Source organism: Bombus terrestris, chromosome 9 (assembly GCF_910591885.1).
Source record: "Bombus terrestris chromosome 9, iyBomTerr1.2, whole genome shotgun sequence".
Classification (NCBI taxonomy): domain Eukaryota; kingdom Metazoa; phylum Arthropoda; class Insecta; order Hymenoptera; family Apidae; genus Bombus; species Bombus terrestris.
The window spans coordinates 18,919,069-18,937,688 of record NC_063277.1 but is presented as its reverse complement, the minus strand read 5'-3'; the positions used below and the strand labels follow the sequence as shown (position 1 = coordinate 18,937,688).

Sequence of the window (18,620 nt, the reverse complement as noted above, 5' to 3'; positions counted from 1 at the left end):
TGCTTGTTTTTTCGGCATTTGTACCAGCCAGATGCCGTTTCGGTTTCAAAATGCCACGACGACTTCGATTTAAAGTCGCGAACTGTCGCTCGCGGAATTTTTCCATCTATCGAAGATCGTTTTCGTTCGCTGCGAGAAGAGCGATTTGATCGCGCGATGGAAACGCGAGAAACATAATGCAGCGAATAATCGAGCGAATTGACGACTTTTCATTTTGAAATTTCAAAATCGACAATTCTCGGAACTCTAAAACGGCACAACTGGCTAGTCGCTAGAAAAATACATCGTAAAGATACGTCGATGGTAAACACATCGCTCGCGATAACTAAAAGAACCAACGCGTCGTTACTTGCGTCACTTCGTCGCAGCGTTCACTTTGGTTAATTTTCGAACCATCGTGTAGACAAGCCAAGCGACAAAATCAAAATCAAAATGAAGATCAAAATGAAAATAAAAATTGGGGAGCGTCTCCGAAAGAATGCACGAATTCATGGAAAAGCTCGTTATTCGAAGAGGGATTGGAAGCTCGATCGACGATTTGCGGAATTCGATAAAAATGATCGTGCAGTTTTACATGGAAGGCGTCGTCTCTCCTTGTGCGTTTCTGCTGGCCGCTTCCGCGAAAAAGTCGTCCGCCGCGGACCAGTGTCCTCGCTTGAATTTTTCCATTTTCTTGCCGCGTGTGTTCGCCTCGGCGGGTCGAGCCGGCGCGACAAGGGGCATGGAAGAGAGGAGGAAGAGGAGGAGGAGGAGGAGGAGGAGGAGGAGGAGGGCGAACGGTAGCCGTATCGACGCTCGGGATCGATGAGGATCGATAGCGACGCGGTCGAGACACGATCGAAGCTTCCTGGGTCGGCGCGTCCCGCGGCAGGACCACCGGCATCGAGCTGGTTGCATACGTTTAAAAAGAATCTCGTCCGGCCGTTGTTCTTTTTAATTATGTTTATAATCAACGCGCGGCGTGTCTATGGTAATCGGTACCCGCCTATTCGAGATTTACGGCTCGCCCCTTGCCCCTTGCCATCCGCACGAAAAACTCATGACGCTCTGTTCCCTGTTCCCGTTCCTATAATTGACTTTTTTTCACAAGCCGAGACTCTTTTTTTTTTTTTTTTATCCTGCTGTTCTCCTCGAATCCACAGCGCTCGAAACGAACGTTATCAGAGTATAATAGATGGTTTCCAAGTATTGTAAATATTAATCCTTACTCCTAAAGGTCGTTGCATCTTTTAAATAGCCCGGTACAGGTTGCAATCGAAGGACTAGAAATAATTCGAATGTAATCGTGTGAAAGCGAAACCTAAGAGTGGCCAGCTTTATCTGGCTATATCGGATACCGATGTAACGCGTTGTTGGATATTGGTTTATCCAACCTTTATCCGACTGACGGTTCAGTTTAAGGAAAACGAAACCTATGGTACGTACGAAGCCTATAACGATCGCCGAAAAAGATTCATCGATCCAGAAGAAAACACTGTCGTTCTACGATAGATCGAAATAAGAGAAAGAAAGAAAAAATGGATTCAGTCGATGTTAAACGGGTCGACCCGTAACAACGCCACGCCATATTTCCGCTGGTGAGATAATTTTTCTCCAGCGGGACCATAAGTCCAGCGGGACATGGAAATTTGAATTCGGCTTTGTTTCTTTAAATTACATCTTGTTGATTTAAACCGGCTCGTCGAGCGCGACAAGCAACTGGCCCGCGTAAATTGGGCGTCACCAGCACGCAACGAGCAGCCACGTGAAAAAATGAATCATGCCCTTGGACGGTGGGGCCAGCAGGGAGGACGGGGTGGTGAGATTCGCTAAGGGGTCCCGGTCATGCGAGGTTACACACGTGTACCCCGCCAGCAACGACAGCGACGCCCGCTAATGACGCCCGGAGATACCAGCGATACCTCTAATTAATTCTTCCTATCTTCTCGATATACAAATGCCCACTGTTCATGCCGATTGCCAGGCCAGTGTCGATGGAAGAGATTTATCGCGTTCCGTGACCGCAGCATTGCCGAGGGAGGACCGTACACTGCGTTTTGCACGAATTTTTGCACATTCCTTTGGCATACGTTTTTATAGTCCAACTACGTTTACATATTTTTCGCTAGTCTTGATATCTTCCATGTTTTATCCTTTATTTCCAGCGTCGTGATTCAATCGTTTACGATTTTTATTTTATCGCCTCTCTTTCATCGCACTGAGTGACCCAACTCGATGCATTACTCGCTAGCGAGCAAACAGATCTAAATAAAAATACGTTACCGTTGATCGATCGTTATAATTAATTGCCACTGATACAGGCGTGGTCGTGTAAATTTTCTAGTCAAACTTGACAAAAACGATCAAACGGCTATTTAAAAAAAAAAAGAAAAAAAAGAAAAAGGAAAAAAGAGACACCATAGAAGAAATAAAAATTCAGAGTGACGGTATAAAGAAAAGCTTCGATTCGCAATCGTGAATAGTAAAGGGGCGCGATATATCGTAAATCGATAAATTCGTACCATCGAATTTCCTTAGGCGGGCGAAAGCCACGCTTCCAACCGGATATGTTTCGAACGGGTTTGCTCGTACGATCGGCCACCAGACATGTTGGATAAAATTCACGTGTCCCGCTTGGCCAGGCAGGCATACAGGCGACAACGTGTGTCGACATTAAAGCATAAAGTATCGCGCGACAGCCGTGTAAACGAGACAGTGCTTTGATGCCCGTGACGACAGAGAAGGGCCGGTGAAACAGAGAAAGAGAGTGGCCAGAGGGAAGGAGAAAGAGAAAGCCGGACGAAGAAGGAAGAACGAAGAACGAAGATGGGAGGGTGAGAGAGAGAGAGAGGAAGGGCGCTGGTTGAGGACAGATGGAGACGAAAGAAGGTGAAACACCGGTAGAGGTGCTCAGTCAGGGCACTCAAGTTTCCAACAACGTCCTTGCATCCTGAATCGACCAAAGTGGAGTAAAGGCTGCTAGTTTTATCCGTTCAAGGTTATTCAGGGGTAAGCCCCGCCGTACTCTTCAACATTTCGTTGTTTCTTCTTCGCGCAGTCTCAAATACGTCTTTTAAACGTCGAGTCGATCTGCCGAGTACGACGTTTCTTTGAATTTGATCGAACGATATCGTCCATCGAGTCTCTTCTATTTTGTCAATTATCCACGCGTATCTCATTCGATCGCATTCAAAATACAAAAAGAAAGACGTTAGACGCTTGTAGCGGTCGATCGAAGAATTAAACGTAGATACGAACGATTCAATTTGACTGCGAAGAAGAGCGAAGGAACGTTTGCCATGGAATTGAACACCAGACGCCGAGCAATCGTTTAATAGCGTTTCGTGCTAAATCTATGCGAAAAAATGAGACGCGAAGGGAAATTTCGAGTTTTCGACGGTTTGGTTCGCGTTCGACGTCCAGTCGGTTCCTTTCAGCCGGTTCCAGGGAGCCTCGGCGCCGACCTTAACAACAATTTAATCACGCCGTCATCGAGGGTAGGCGGAAATCGTTTGTTTGACCCCCTATTAGGCAATAATAACCGGGGTGCGGCGGCTCGTGCCCGCGAGATAATTTATTCCCGTCGGAGGCGCCCTGGGGCCCCGCCACGCCCAGAAGCACGTTCTGCAGCTCCATCGGCTCGTGCCGCTGCTTCTTTATGACGCCGGGGGCCTGAAACGAGCGCGTCATAAACACACCCCCTTGTTCCGACAGATTTTGTCAAGAAATGGGGAGAAAGCGTGGCCAACGTCCGCCGATTGGACCGCCTTCGCCGTATAGACGACGTAAGTTTGACGTGGATATCGAATATTGTGTCAAACGCGTAAGCACCCTCCGCCGCCCCCCCCCCCACCGCTTTTATCGTACGATAAAATAAAAAAAAAAAAAAAAGAAAAAAGGAGAAAAAGAGTGAAAGAAAGAAAAGAAAGAAGCGAGCGACGACTCGTCTAACCCGTGGTTTTCGTGGTATTCTTTCGCTGACAGAATGCGTCAAAGGACGATCATTCGGTCGAACACCTCTCGAGGTCCCTCGGCAGGGAAATCCTTCTCGTGTCTAGCGATCGAACGCGGTACGCACGGCCATCAGAAACGTCTTCGTCACCGATGTAATTCTCCGTTTTCTCCCGAGGGATCGATCGGAAAAAAAGGTCTGTTCGATGAGGAGGGGCCCGGTAGCCACGAAGACTGACTGGAGGCTCTTTGATTCGGCTTCTCAGCCGCGGTTCGTCGCCAAGGCCGCCTCGAATCTGGACGCATAAACATGCCAGGATCGTGGGACGTCACTCGCCATAATAACAATAAGAATCTGTCGGTCCCGTTCCCGGCAGTGGCTGGGCCCATGCGGCCCTCTCGCTCCTTCGGGAGCCGGGAGATCCCACGTGATTACGACCACGGGAGCGTCTTCACAAATCACTCGACCGCTCGAGGAGAGCAGAGCGCTCCTTCCGCTCCTTCCGCTCCTTCCTCCGCCCCCTACGACAGATATTCCTCTCTGCTTCTGCTTTGCCCCCTTTTCTTCTCTCTCTCTCTCTCTCTCTTTCTCCCTCCCTCCCTCTGCCTCTGCCTCTGCCTCTCCCTCTCCCTCTCTTTCCGTTTCTTTTTCTCCTTCTAGGCCCCCTGTACTCGCTCGATGTCGCGAGCTATTCCATTTGCGGTGTACTCCTGCGCAACTTGCCAATAAGTTACGTCCGGTAGCCTCGTTTCGCTTATCGGAGGACACTTAACCGCGCCGCCGAGGAATGCGTGGGCCGCGAATTGATGGGGGGCAGAAACGCGCCGAGAGAACGTCAGAGTTTTCGAGTTTGACGCGTCCCCCGGACGTTGCGCCGCGACCATAACCGCGTTGCCTCTGGTTTTCCTATCCATCGTTTTCCACTTACCAAACAAACTCGAATTTATATCGCAGAATTCTATTACTCGTCTTCGTCGTGATTACCAAGAATCATGTACATCTGCACTTTTTAAGTTCTTAATATAATTCGTTGTATCCTCGAGTTTCAAGAGTTTCGATAAAGTTCGATAAAGTCGAGCGATTTGCGACGGACTCGTTATAGCAAGAGAATAACTTTTCGCATTTTAGCATTTAACCGATGCCGTGTCTAAACCACATAACGAAAAATTTTGTCAACAGCAGCTATATTTGGTAGAACATTTCGTGCTATTACTTTCGCTACGACAGATTAAAGGTATTTCGCTTGTCGACGCGCATCTTACAAACGTATTTCATGTTTTACGAAACGTTTGGAAATTTAATATTATATATAACGACGTATACGAATCGCATACAGAACTTGCGGGATATTTAGTTATACAAATAGTTGGTACAAATATAGATAGATTTGGCAAGGATCGCAAAAGTATCATCTGTAATATTAACGGTTTAAGCCAATTTTTTTTACTAAATACAGGTAAGTATCCTGTAATTTCCACGCGGATAGAGATTCGGAATTTGCAGATTGGATCGAAATTTGCTCGATAAACTGTGCGGACAATCCCCTTTCATCGCGGTACTAAGGATTATACGCGATATTCGATAAGATTCGCGTAAAAGCTTTCCATGGTAAATGTAAGAGTACTTTTGCGATATACACTGCGTATCATCTTCGAGGGATCGAGATGAAAAACGTTGCCTTTAAGAATGGGAGGTTTCCGTTGAAACTTACGGTAACGTATAAACCTGTAGCAGGCAAACGATGTAAAAGTATCCTCTATAGGGTATTGCTTTGGTCGCGGTGACGCTAAATCGGAAGAACGCAAAGGATCGGTCTGCCTGTCCGGTGCCGCCTAATAAAACATTCGCTCACTTTATCCGGTTGAAAAAAAGTCAGGCCGATGGAAACAGAGGGAGGAGACAGCCGATTATAGCCGATCGCTTTGCCCACGACGCTGGGGCACGTTCGAAGATAATATTGGGAGTATCGTCTCCCTTGGGACGCGAAGGGAAAGGACGGAGATCGCCCCCGCATAACACAGCGGCAACGTTCGACGTCGCGCCGCGCCGCCGCGGAGCCAATTAAATAAATATTCGTTGACATCACGGCCGCGTCGCTTCTACAAACTGGCCCCTCTGCGCTCGTCCGAAAGCAACCGATCCTCTCCTGCCTCTCTGCACCCTGTTCCAACGATTCGAGCGTTCGTCTAACGGCCTTTCTTTCGAAATGTTTGTTTGAAATATTTCTTGAGAAATTACAATCGCAAAATCGATCAAAGGATCGCTCGAAAGCCAAATAGATCGACTTTATGGAAATTTTGGTATTTCGATATCTGGGCAGTTGATACTTTGGTAAGCGAATAACCGATATCCATAAGGTGGATCGATCGGTCTTAGGCTGTAAAGATTTATCGATTAATTTATCGTTGCGAGGGAAAGGATGCGTGGAAAGAAAAAAAAAAAAAAAAAAGAAAGAAACGATCTCCCGATCGGTTTTGCGCAAGTTCGATTTCGATAATACGATAATACGTAATCGATGTACGTATCGTCTCGGCTGTCACGTATCTCTGCTAATCCGTACTAGTTTAATATCGCTCGAAAAAGACGGCTCTCGACTGGAATTCTCCGGAGCTAAAGTCCAACTCATTGGCCATTTAAAAGTTGATTCTGGCATCGCGTTTCAGTCGTAGGAAAAATGTATCCGAAAGCGTCCGTGGGCGTGCGCGCGCGTTGTTCGAGTCCTCTATGACACCCTGTCCTTTGCCGAAGGTGTCGGTAGATGTTCCCGGAGGCCGGCCAGCGGGGACAAGCGAGATATATCGTCCGGCCGGCTGTTAATAAGACGAGACAATGCCGGGGACGGCGAATGTGTGCGTGTGTGCTTGGCCTGGTCTCACGAGTGAGGCCACGGGCGTTCATATGTTTATTAGCCGGACCCCGCATAAATAACGCGGCTATAAGAACGAGAGAAGAAAGGGTGAAAGGAGGGGGGGGCGGGGGGAGGGCCGGACGAGGGCCCAGCAGAGATCGGCCGAGTAAATTGTCACACGCTCTCTCCGTTCTGAGGGAACAGGGAATTGGGGTGGTGGGCCCGGAGGCCCCTGATCGGCCGGGAAGAAAGAGCAGCGGGTGGAGAAAGATCCTATCCCGAGGTGGACTGCGCAGAAAAGGCTAGTGATGAGCTCAAGACGCTTCCAGTCGTCTGGAACTAGATCCGGACCACCTTTCTCTCTCTCTCTCTCTCTCTCTCTCTCTCTCTCTCTCTCTCTCGCACCTCTGACTCGCGATAACGCTGTAACGTTGCTTTATAAATGGCTCTCGGTGACGGTAATCGACGTTACGATCGAATTTTTTTCCTTTTTCTTCTCTTCTATTTTTCCATTTTTGTTTTTTCTTTTCTTTTTTCTTGCCCCCTCTATCGATCCAAACGACCGACGATATTTACAAGCGTTTATTAATACGGAGGCAAATGAATTCTACGAGGAAAAAGATCGTTTCTCAATTCGCTTTAATTACGACGGATGGCAAAGGTGTGTCGCCTTGGCCGCTTTATGAATGTTTACGTTAGGAACAGCGCGTCATATTTCAAACGCGAGAATCGTTAACGACTACGAAGAGATTGGAATATAGATCTTTATCGTTATAGTATTCTACTATGTATATCTATGTTATACACATACTATCGTTATGGTTAAGGTTGGGTGGATTTTTTCGAGATATAGGAGAAAATGAAATAGAACGGGATTGCACGAGACGAAGCGGCAACAGGAAGAATCGAATGCCCATCGCTAGAAGCGAGCTGTCCCCGAGACAGAGGACAAGGGCCCTGGCAAGGGACGGGGAAAAGAGAGGGTAGGAGGAGATGGACCGAGAGCCGGGCCTACCTAATTTACCTCCCAGATAATACGGCATAATTAAAGCAAAATGTAACGTCGCTGGCAATTAAAACAAATTTATGCGACCGAGATCCGCGATCGGCCGACCCGAGCCCCTTTCTGCCGGCCTTGGCCGCGTCCCTGCCTCCTGTCGCGTCGCCGCCGCGCCATCGCGAACCCCGTCGGGCATTATTATTGTTATTGGCAGAGAAACAGGGTGGGATATTGGCGGACCAGCGTTCGGGAAATATCGAAACCCAACGAGGGATGAGAAGAATCGAACGAAGGTTAGGTTGGATTTCCTGCATTCTCGATACACGATCAACGTTTCGTTATTCTATATAAATCGAATCTTCGTACGGTGAATTAGTTTGCGTGTAGCTCGTGTTATACGATATAGGATTGCGAAGTAGCGGCGATACATTTTAGATGTACGCGATTCGTGCTGTAGGAAATACTTGAACGTTGATACAATGTATAAATTAATATGTCGCGTATCCTAACGATACGCGACGGATAAACAGAGTACTAGAAATTCCATGAGAAAAGTGCGGTCGTTCGATCGTATCCGGTACTTGCTGCAAAAGTCATCCAGATCGTATTGGAGGGAAATACGAATATAAAGAATACTGGGCGATCGTTGTCAAAAATCAAGGTAACGTTTCACGCAGTTCGTCCCTTCGATCGTTAGAAAGTTCACCGCGAAACCAGGAATCGCACGACGTCGCGGTACTCGGCCGACGGAACGAGGCAAAAGAAGCGGCAGGTATTCTCGCAGCGACCTTCGTGGACAAAAAAGTCAAAGTGCGCGAGAAAGAACGAAGAAGGAGGCAAAGAAGAAGAGCGGCAGAGCTGGAAGCCGCGTAAGAAAGCGATCTGACGTAGCCCGGTACTCGGAATACTCGGAAGACTCGGAAGACACGGCCGGCCAACCATCTACCATCTCATTTTGCAGCAACCATTTTTAACAAAAATTTGCACAACCAAACCGGTTTAGTCGACGTTAATTTTCAATTTAACTGGATCTTACGTATCGACTTGTAGACCGATATTTGAAAATGAAATCACAGCATTATTAATTACAGCGATAACCCTTCGTGGTTGTAAGCTGGAACAGACAGCATCGGACGAGCAATTTGTAGAATGGAAAATTACTAGCGAAGAGCAACTGTAACGTTGTTCGGCCGACAGGCAACGATTTGCCGGTGGCGAATAAGAAACACCACCGATAAATCCGATTCTCAATATCTCGGTCCCTAACGATCCAGATCGGTAACTGCACGATCTTATTAGCGACGTAAGTCGCTGGCAAAAAGAGCGGATGCCGGTGGAAGAAGCCGGTTGCGAGGCGAAATTCATGCGCGACGCTGCCGAGAGTTGTGCAACGCGGTGAGGAGGTGGAGGCGGAGGAGGAGGAACAGGAGGAAGAAGAAGAAAAGGGGGCCGCCGCGGTCGCTGAAATATCCGTAGATAAATTGACGTCAAATCGGATTTTATTGGAAGGCGGAGGGGGCGAGGCCCCGAAGACGCGAAGAAAGGTGATAGAAAACAGGTCCGGTCTCGCCTCGAGCGAGCCACAACTATTTCGTGTTTTTCGTCTCGGAGGTTCCGATGCCGTGCCGCAGCCGCCGCTATCGCTGCGCCATCTGCCTGACAAACCCGCGCCATCCTCATGAATACGTCATGTCATATCTATTCTTTTAGCAAAGGGAGAACGAACGGCCACCATAAACCCAGCGTGGTCCTCTCGCGCTCCCGGTTCTTCCAGTTCGCCAGTTTCGACCAATTCGGAATTCAAGGGACTCGGCCGTGAGACTCGGACCTGCTGTAACGCCATAGGCGCGGCGCGGCGTGGCGTGGCGTCGCGATCCCAACGGGTCCCCTGGCTACCGGACCCTCGACCGTACGCCGTGCCGGCCAACGCAACAGCGAGGCTGCGGCCTGGCACAAACCAGGCTAATTTATTCGCCTCTCGGACCACTGTGAAGCGGCGTTTTGTCTTTTGTTCGTCGTTCGATGCTCCTCCACCGGGGCTACTGCCACGCCGTTGCGCGTTCCTGCTTGCTACTCGCCTCCTCCTTCCTGCTCTCTTCCTTCCACGGGCTTGTTTGTTTCTACGATTGACTGACGCTCGAAATTAGTTGTCGCTGGCTGGTTGTTTTCGCGACAGCCGAGTTATTCGTGCCAATTTCATTCGGTTAAATGATGGAACTTTTATAGGTGCCCGAGAGCCGGACTCCGGTCCACAGTTTGCGCGGTATAGAGTTTAAATGGAAAGTCAGATGGAGCAATTTATCAAATCTAGATTAAATCGGAAAGTTCCAGGCAGATTTATATTTATTTAAAGAATGTAACGCTTTTATCCTGAATTTTCTATACTTACTTCGACGAAAATAAAGGAAGAACTATAAGTTGATTCGTCTTTTCTTCTCCTTAAGGAACGTTCGATCGGTCTTTCGTTCCTCGTACGGAGCGTGATTCTAATCGATGGCGAACGCGTACGATCGATTACGCTCCACCTCCGACAGACTGATATTTTACAAGGTTATCGTTTTAGGAACGAAATCGCAACTTGAATCGCTCCGTTGCGTGTGTAACTATATTTGTCGTTCGTCGCAACACCGTATCTGATATTGGTACGTTATCCGTCAAAAAAGAAAAAGAAAAAAGGAAAAAATACTTTCGAATCTCCATGGTAGAAGCAAGTTTTATATATACAGATAGCCGATGAACTAAGAGTAAAGATATCGACGCTGATGTCGTTCTTGGAACCAGACGAACCGCAGTTTTCTTTTGTAAAAGAAAATGTGGCGCGGATGCGAACCAACGACCGAAAACGGAGAAAGAAGGGAGGAGAGAAGAGGAGGTTGTCGGTGAAAGCACGACTCTTTATCCGGCAGCCTAATTGAACGCAGCGCGATCTAAACGACGTCGATTCGCAGGGTTGTTAACACCGTAGGCAGAGACCTCTGCCACCTGCTGCAGAGAATTTTCCGCGGTCCTTTAACCCTTCGACAACTTGCTGAAACGTTCGGAAAAGGTAAAACAAAAACTCGTACGCCGTTGTATTACAAATTTCGTCTGCTTGGCTGGAAAAAGGAGTAGATGGAGCGGGAACGCGTTCTATTCGGCTCGTTTGTGTAACACGAAAGGGCGAAATGCGCGTGTTTGCGAAAGGAACGACCGCTCGTAGAAAACGAACGCGTGTAACTAGAAATATTTCATACGCGTGACAAGGTGTTTAATATCCACCGATGTTCCTAGGATCGTTCATTTACAGGAATTTTCATTCGTTCGTTTTATCCTCGGTCTAGGTATCGTACAATTTTTAGTCGTCCAAATAACGAGAAATCGCGTGCCTAAAAGCAACGCGACAGTCGAGATAGACGCGTTATCGATTCCAAGTAACTACGAGTTTCGCCAGTTTCCGTTGAACGGGAAATACACGGAACGACGAAGAAACCAGCGACTAAATCTGTCGGAAGACAAAGACGACGCGAGCTAGCTATTATCGAGATACGTGTGGAACCTGAGCGAAGCGAGCTTTATCCCTGCATAGGATGCCACCCAAAAGGCAAGAAAGATTCCAATGGCGTATAAAAATTATTTATCGCGACGGGTAAGGGGGACGCGTTAAGGGGACCGTTGAAAGATTTGGGACGGTGTTTGGGAGAGACGAATGGAACAGGTAGACGAGGGTAAAAATTCACCACCGCAGGTGTCAAAACTTGGCGCCGGCGCCTGACCAGCCACCCACCCTTTTCTCTATTTTACCTGTGAGCTACGGGTTAGCCGATGGTTGCGCAAAAATTACGGGTCGTAAAATAATTCGAGACAAAAGAAGGGGCTTGCCCCTGCAGTGTTAATGCTTTAACTGTGTTTCACCGGACTGTGTTTGTTGTTCGTTTAGCGCGCGCGCGCGCGCGTCCACACCTGAATTTTACGTCTCACAATGCGCATGCAAATACGCTGGCGGCATTTGTATGCCGGGAAAAGTGCGTATTTCGCGAACCGGCCCGATGGTTCTCGCCAGCGATCCACGCTGCTCTTCTTTTCGGCTCCGAGTAAGAGTCGCGCTCGACTTTTCCGTGAAAAGGTAAAACGATCGTTCTTTGGTATGCTAAGTATACTCTTGCGAGATGTTATGGAAATTGACGGTATTTTCCGAAGAATTAACATTAAGAATCAAGAACGCCGCGAAGAGCGACAAAAGCTTTGCGAAAAGTTTCAGAAAACAAAGCGATCTGTAACAGGTTGTTAATAGTAAACTTGTAACGTTAGAAAAAGAAGGAAGCCGATTCGCGAGTAAAACGACTGACTATCGATGAAAGGAAGTACTCGGTCAACGAACAGAGAAGGCAGTGTCTACGCAAGGAAAAGATATAAAACGACGTGGTAAGAGAAACCACGTGTCGTAACGTAGCATTCTGTATATGGATGTTAAAATAGTATCGTACGTAATGCCTGGTTTCTAATAATAGAAATATATTAATTTTATCGGCTATCGTAACACGATGCAATATGAAATCCAACGTAGTAGCACGACATATAGAATGTGGCATAACGTGCTAAATTATGGTACATCACGCCGAAGCACGATACGCGTTGAAGCTACGCGATAATATATAGAATACGTGATATAGCAAAGTACAAGACAGACAAATGCTACGGTACTAGACGCTATAGCGTGAAATTATCTACCTACTAGCTAAGCCTTGTTACTACGCCTGAAAGGTCGAGTCACGCAATTAGGCTAAAAGTCGTATCCCGTTTTAGATCGTAAAGAAACTTAGATAAAAAGAAAGGGTTGAACGGTTTAAGGAAAATCTAACTTGTTACGTTCTGCTATTTCCACGAATACAGGTATCTACGTTACGATACACGGAGAATCTAAGAACGAGTATATGAAAATTTAAACACGATTTATAGTAGGATATTATCGGGTATCGTAAAGTCGATCATAAAGTCGGTCTTTCAAACTTTTCGACGAAAAAATGATATTCATTGTTGAGAGTCGAGTACGGTAGAGACACGAGATTTAACGAGAGAATATCTTAATAACAAAAATGAAAATTTCAACGACGCGATGAATCGGTTGGTATCTAAAAATGGTAAAATCTAGAATGCCAGAATGTCGGTAAAATCTCGAAGCAATCGTCACCGCAAGGAAGCTGCATGGTACAAAAGCGCAAACCGCCAAAGAAACGCCGGTTGTTCGATCGTGAACCAAGAGCCTGCCATCGCCACCACGCTCTAGCTTTAAAGCGCAACTCGGAAGAAAAGAGAAATCGAGAAAGAAATAGGAGGGAAGAAAGTGAGAGAGTGAGAGAGAGAGAAGGTAATCCTTTCTGCGATAAAAGTGCACGCAACGACGGCGGATCTTTGGCAGCACCTGAACCTTGGACCTTCTCGCCTTACCCCATACCGTCCCTCTCCGTCGAATCGTCGATACTCCTACGATCCACCTGTTCTCTCCCTCCGGCATCGCATGATAGAGTATAACCGGCCGCTTCAAAGCGGAACAGCCGGGTAAAAGGGAGCCGGGCCGAACCTCTCGAAGATTAAAGCGCGCTGACACCTTAAAGACGAGGCCAGAATGGGCTCTGCCGCGTCGCTGCAAGGGGCGAGTCAGCCAGCGGGCAGCCTTTTCGGGATCGAACGTTAAGGGTTGAACGTACCCCCGGATCCTATTGTCGAAAATACAGATTCGAAGGAAACGTTCGTCGATTCTCCGCAAGGCACGCGCGCTCTGTTTCTTCCGGAAGGCAGAAGTTGCCGTAATTAAGCAAATGGAATAAATTTGTCTGCCGCGTCGGATATGTGTGTATGCCGGAAAAATCTATGAAACGGTCTTCTTAAATTTTAGACGAAACTGAACGTACTTTGCTGGCTATCTGGCTTTTTATTCGATGTTTAGGTAGGCAAGTTACCGCGCGGAGAAACCGCACGAACGTTACGAATGTCACGGATGAAACTTTACTTGGCTGGAATTTCTTCTTCTTTTAGAGCTGGCTTACGATCGGACCGGTGCGATTAAACGTTTTGCCATATTAGCTGAACGAAAAGTAGAAAAGTGGGCGAAAGTACGGCGGTGCGTCTTTTTAGTTTGCCGTATCCTCTCGTTTCAAACGTTTCCGAGTAAAGCAGCATTTTCGAAAGCTGACGAACGAGCTCCAGATTTTATCCATGTTAATTTTTTTTTATATAAAAGAGTTTGTAAAAAGAAATGGAAAGAAAAGAGAAGAAAGGTACCATTTTTTCTTTTGTTTTTCGCGTTTAATCACCGCTTTTAAATTACCATGGTAAATCTATATCGGTAGGATAAGTAATGAAATCAGATCGAATATGCGCGCGTAATCCATGCGTTGAAACGATTCTCGCGTTAGGGAACGTCGGATGTATCTGCGGAAAAACGGATCGCGGTTGAAACAGTCGATTTCCAAGGCTAAAGTTTGCCGGCGCCGAAGGTGTAGGAAAGCTAGGGCGAAACATCGATAAGCTACGCGCGCGTCCGATAACGCGAAACGAGAGCGGATCGCGGAAAGACCGACGACGCCGAGGACGCCGGTACGATCGTGTTGCGTTTGGCCGGCGTTGCTATAAAAACCGCGTCAGCGCGACGAGAATACAATCGGCGAGCACGGCGAGCACGGCACGCGCGGTGGGGAAACCGTAGAGTGGAATATTCACGCGGCATATAAAATCATAGAGACACGAGTGGCTCGCTATAATAATGCATAAGGGGGCGGAGCAGCGTGTGACGCAGGCCACGCCTCGCGCAACCTGCCTCATGGTGGGGCGAAGACGCGCCGGAAGGGGAACCTGTCGAGACCTGGCTCGAGTGGGGAGTCACAGAAACACGACCGAAGCTCGAGCAGAAAATCATCCGGACCCGTCACGCGGAAATTTTCGCTTTTCCTTCGACCTGCTGCCGCGCTTAGCCAAAACCATGGACGAGCGATGATCGTACACGAACGATTCTATTTTTTGGTCGTACGTGATCGAACGGGATCGAATAGGTCGTACAACGAGCTTGTAAATTGCCGTTGGTAACCGATCCGAGAATATAATAGACGAACAGAGTAAACGAATTTTCGCCCTAAAGCGATTCGTTCGTGTAATACGGTGGAAAATTCTTTTGTAAGAAGGAAACGAAGAGGCGAAGCGACCGCGACGAGAATCGAACGAGATACGGTACGTATGGATGGATAAAAGTTAGTCGGATGGCGGACAAGAGTGCGAGAAGAGAGCGAAAGAAGACGAATGGCGAGGGTAAAACGTAGGATAGATATGGTGTTTGTTGGGTGCAACCGGCGATGATCAAATTAGAAGGGAAAATGGTTCGGAGCGTCGTCGACGAGACTGGATTTCAGAGCCGGAAGAATTCGACGAAAACGTATTTCACGCTGGTTTTACAAATTATTCGTATGCCAACGAACGCGAATGCTTTTCTTACGCGGTTTTACACAGGTATGCGTTTCATTGTTGCTTACGATAGGTTAAACAGCGGCGGCGGCGGCGGCGGCTAACACCGTGTACGCGGTGCTCTCGATAACCTCGTAGATTTCTCACCGTGATTTCCCTTCCCTTTGAGACGTCCAAACGAGCCGTTTCTTTTCCGCGCCAAATGCTCGTTATGCCGTAATAACGGTTAATCCGGAGGAACAAATGGCGGCAGCGAGGAACAGATGCAAACGAAATCGTTGAAACGAATACGCGCATGCACGGCATAAAATTAAGCGGATTCCGCGAAGGAGTCCGCGATCCTCGGCGCGGATAGTCGCGCGAGGAACTTTCGGAATTAGTATTTCATAGTTAAACGCTATGTCCCCGTAGGCCGTAGGCTGCATCAAGTTCCCACGTTGGCTCGGCAAGAAGCGATTAATTTACCATCACATACGTAAGTTGAATAGCAACGGAAGTCGAACGCTTCACGGTATACGAATACTTTTTTTCGACCGCTGTACTTATCGAATTGATTCAGATTCACGAGTACACATTGAACTTGATCCCACCCCTGGCGAGCGTGGGTCGCGTTGGAGGGAGCGCGCGGCCGATGGTGGGAGCACCGGCGAGTCGAACGGCGGGGAGGAAAGCGCGCGCAGGCCTCTCCCCTCCGTCCCCACCAAGACGCGACGGGCAGCGCAGGAGAGGGGCGCCGCGACGTCAGGCCCAGAGCTGGTCCGTCCGTCGTCCGGCCGACTCGAGGCACCAGAGCTGCGGATTTCGCGCGAGATATACAACCATAAACACACATATACACAGGTTCGCGCACGTACGTAGCCACGCACGCACTCACGCACGCACGCACTCACGCACGCACGCACGCACGCACGGACGCACGGACTCACGGACTCACGGACTCGCGGACTCACGGACTCACGGACTCACGGACGCACGCACGCACGCAGCCAAGCAACTACGTAGCCAAGCACGAACGAACGTGTAAGCACGCACGCGGTGTCCCGCGTGGACAGACGGACAGAGTCTCTCGCTCTCTCGGTGGTACACGTGCGCACACCGGTCTGTGTCGTAGCTGATCCACGGGTAGAAAAAAGAGTCGAGTGTGTGAGAAAATAGGAAACACGGTACACGATCGTTGTATCGTCAGTGGAAGAGAAAAAGGGAGTTGGTCGCGGGCGCCACGTGCCGTCTCGAGAAACTCGACGAGTGCCGCGAGAGCTTTCCGGGATGGCTCGAGTGTGTTATTACTGGCCGAGTTGAAACGTCGCCGGTTCTTTCCGCATGGGATCGTTCAGGAAGTGGATTAGCGCGCGAGGGGAGGTGTGGCTCCCTGACAGTGTCCATGGTGAAGTACAGCAGTGATTCGATTAACCTGCGACCGGAATCGTCGAGTGCGGAATCGACGCGGTCCTCGCCGCGGCGTGGACCGATCGCGTGTCGGCCCGTCTCAGCGAGATATTAGTCCCGATTCGTTGCCCGACGAACTGGATCACCGGCGATCGCCAACAATCCAAAAGCGATCAACAGGCTAGAAGGAATGTCACGGAGAAAGCAAGCTCGACCAAGCCGTGCCCACCTCGAGGAGGATCTTGTCCAGGGCCCTCTGCTGATCAATGCCGTACGAAACGTGAACCAGACCCGTAAGTGAATATTATCGAGCGCGATACGTACGAATCCGGATCTAGGAAAATAGCGCGTTCGCGCGCCCGCGCGCACGCACGCACGCACGCACTCGATCACTCACGCACGTACACATACACGCAACACGCGCGCGCGACACACACGTACGCTCTTTCCCCCCCCCCCTCACTCCAGTGCTCTTGTGCTCTTAGATTAGGCGAGAAAGGGTCGTTAGCCGTTGTTACTTTGCTGCTGTCGAGTAACTTGCGTCGAGTCGTTTTTCTATTATTTCACCGTACGTCGATAGCCGTCGCGAAACAGTGAATCGAATTCTACGAACGTATCGACCCATTGTGAAAATGTTTTCGAACGGTCGGAAACGGTTAGGCAAACGTGTTACGGAGCAACGAGAACGACGAAGGACGTTGGATAAGGGATCGTGTCTGCGGAGAAGCGGCGACAGTTTGGATGCCACGTGATGCGATTAAAATTCATCTGGTTGAAACGTTAACGATCGAAAGGCGGTGTCTGGTGTTCCCTGTCAGAGTTGTACGTCGATCGAGGAAATTCCATGTAACGCGTCGATACTGCGACCTAGCTACGTATCAAAGAATTCGATGGTTGGATCGCATCGACGTTCCGTTTCCCTCGATACGCGGCTCGTGGTTTACGCCACCGTGAGTGATTCTCTTTGCTTCTCCTCCAAACGCGTACAAACGTACGCAATACAAATAATTGTATCTTCGCGAGAGTGAACCCTTCCGCACAATGGATGCACCTACGACGACGTTGCGCAGATCGTTATTTCGTCGTGACGACTTTCGAGCATCTTTTCGTCGTTCTTCTATCGTCTGTCCTGATCTAAGACGACTAGTTCGATATCCACAACTTTCTAAAAGATCTTCTACCAAGATAAGCAAAACGCTCACCATCAGGTATTGAATTTTACATCGGGCTTGGGACATGTCGTCCATTTCACGTCACAAAAGTTGTTGGCGGAGCTTCGGTGAATTCTCCTTCGAGCCGCATTGAATTCTACACGGCTGCCGATTTAACTACGACGAAATATCGATGATCTTGTAACGAGAAGCCCGGTTATCTAATATCTGTCAACTCGAAGAAAAAGTGTAATACGTACAAGTTACGTTAAACGTCGAGGTAGGCAAATAATAACAAACGATAGTAAAGACGATAGAGAGATAGTAGAGAGGAGTCGGACGTTTAGGCCCTGAAGCACGATTTATCGCGATTGGATGACTGGAACGCGAGAATTCGTAACAATTATCTTACCATATTAGTTATTAGATATTAGATGTTGGTAGTCGGTTGTTGGTTATTTGTTCTTAGTTGTCGCTCGATGCGCTATCGTTGATTATTCTTTCGTGCTCTTAGCTTCGTATAACGAACGAGCTTCGCCGACGTCGTACGAACGTCGTACTTGGCTCGTAACGATACATTTTGGTGCATTCGAGCCACTTTTACAGGAAATAAGCGATTAAAACTGGTTGGAAAGGAAGGTGATGCAATGGTGGCCGTCGGCGTGGTGGCGCGTCGCGTGGAGAGATCAGCCGCGAGTGTCATCGAAACTCGATTCACAGAAGCTCTCCGTCGGACTCGTAGCGGCGCGACCCGTCAACCAACCGCTTCGAATCCTATCGTCTCCGTTTGTGCTGAAAGTGCGCGAAAAATATCCTGCCGATCTGGTTCCTCGTAGCATCGGTATAATGACACTTCCGTAGCGAACGAATAGA

General features: G+C 48.5%; 1 protein-coding gene across 3 annotated transcripts in view; it reads left to right on the top strand.

Moving 5' to 3' along the window:
* The first annotated feature begins 15,929 nt into the window (after positions 1-15,929).
* LOC100642338 (homeotic protein spalt-major) overlaps positions 15,930-18,620 on the top strand; it is a 73,803-nt gene continuing 71,112 nt past the window's right edge. For 2 of the 3 annotated variants that reach the window (XM_048408878.1, XM_048408884.1), the window contains exon 1: positions 15,930-16,889. In XM_048408878.1, the coding sequence (XP_048264835.1) occupies positions 16,787-16,889 (103 nt within the window). In that variant the 5' untranslated portion in view covers positions 15,930-16,786. The remainder of the gene's footprint in view (positions 16,890-18,620) is intronic. The other variant, XM_048408880.1, reaches the window with a different exon arrangement.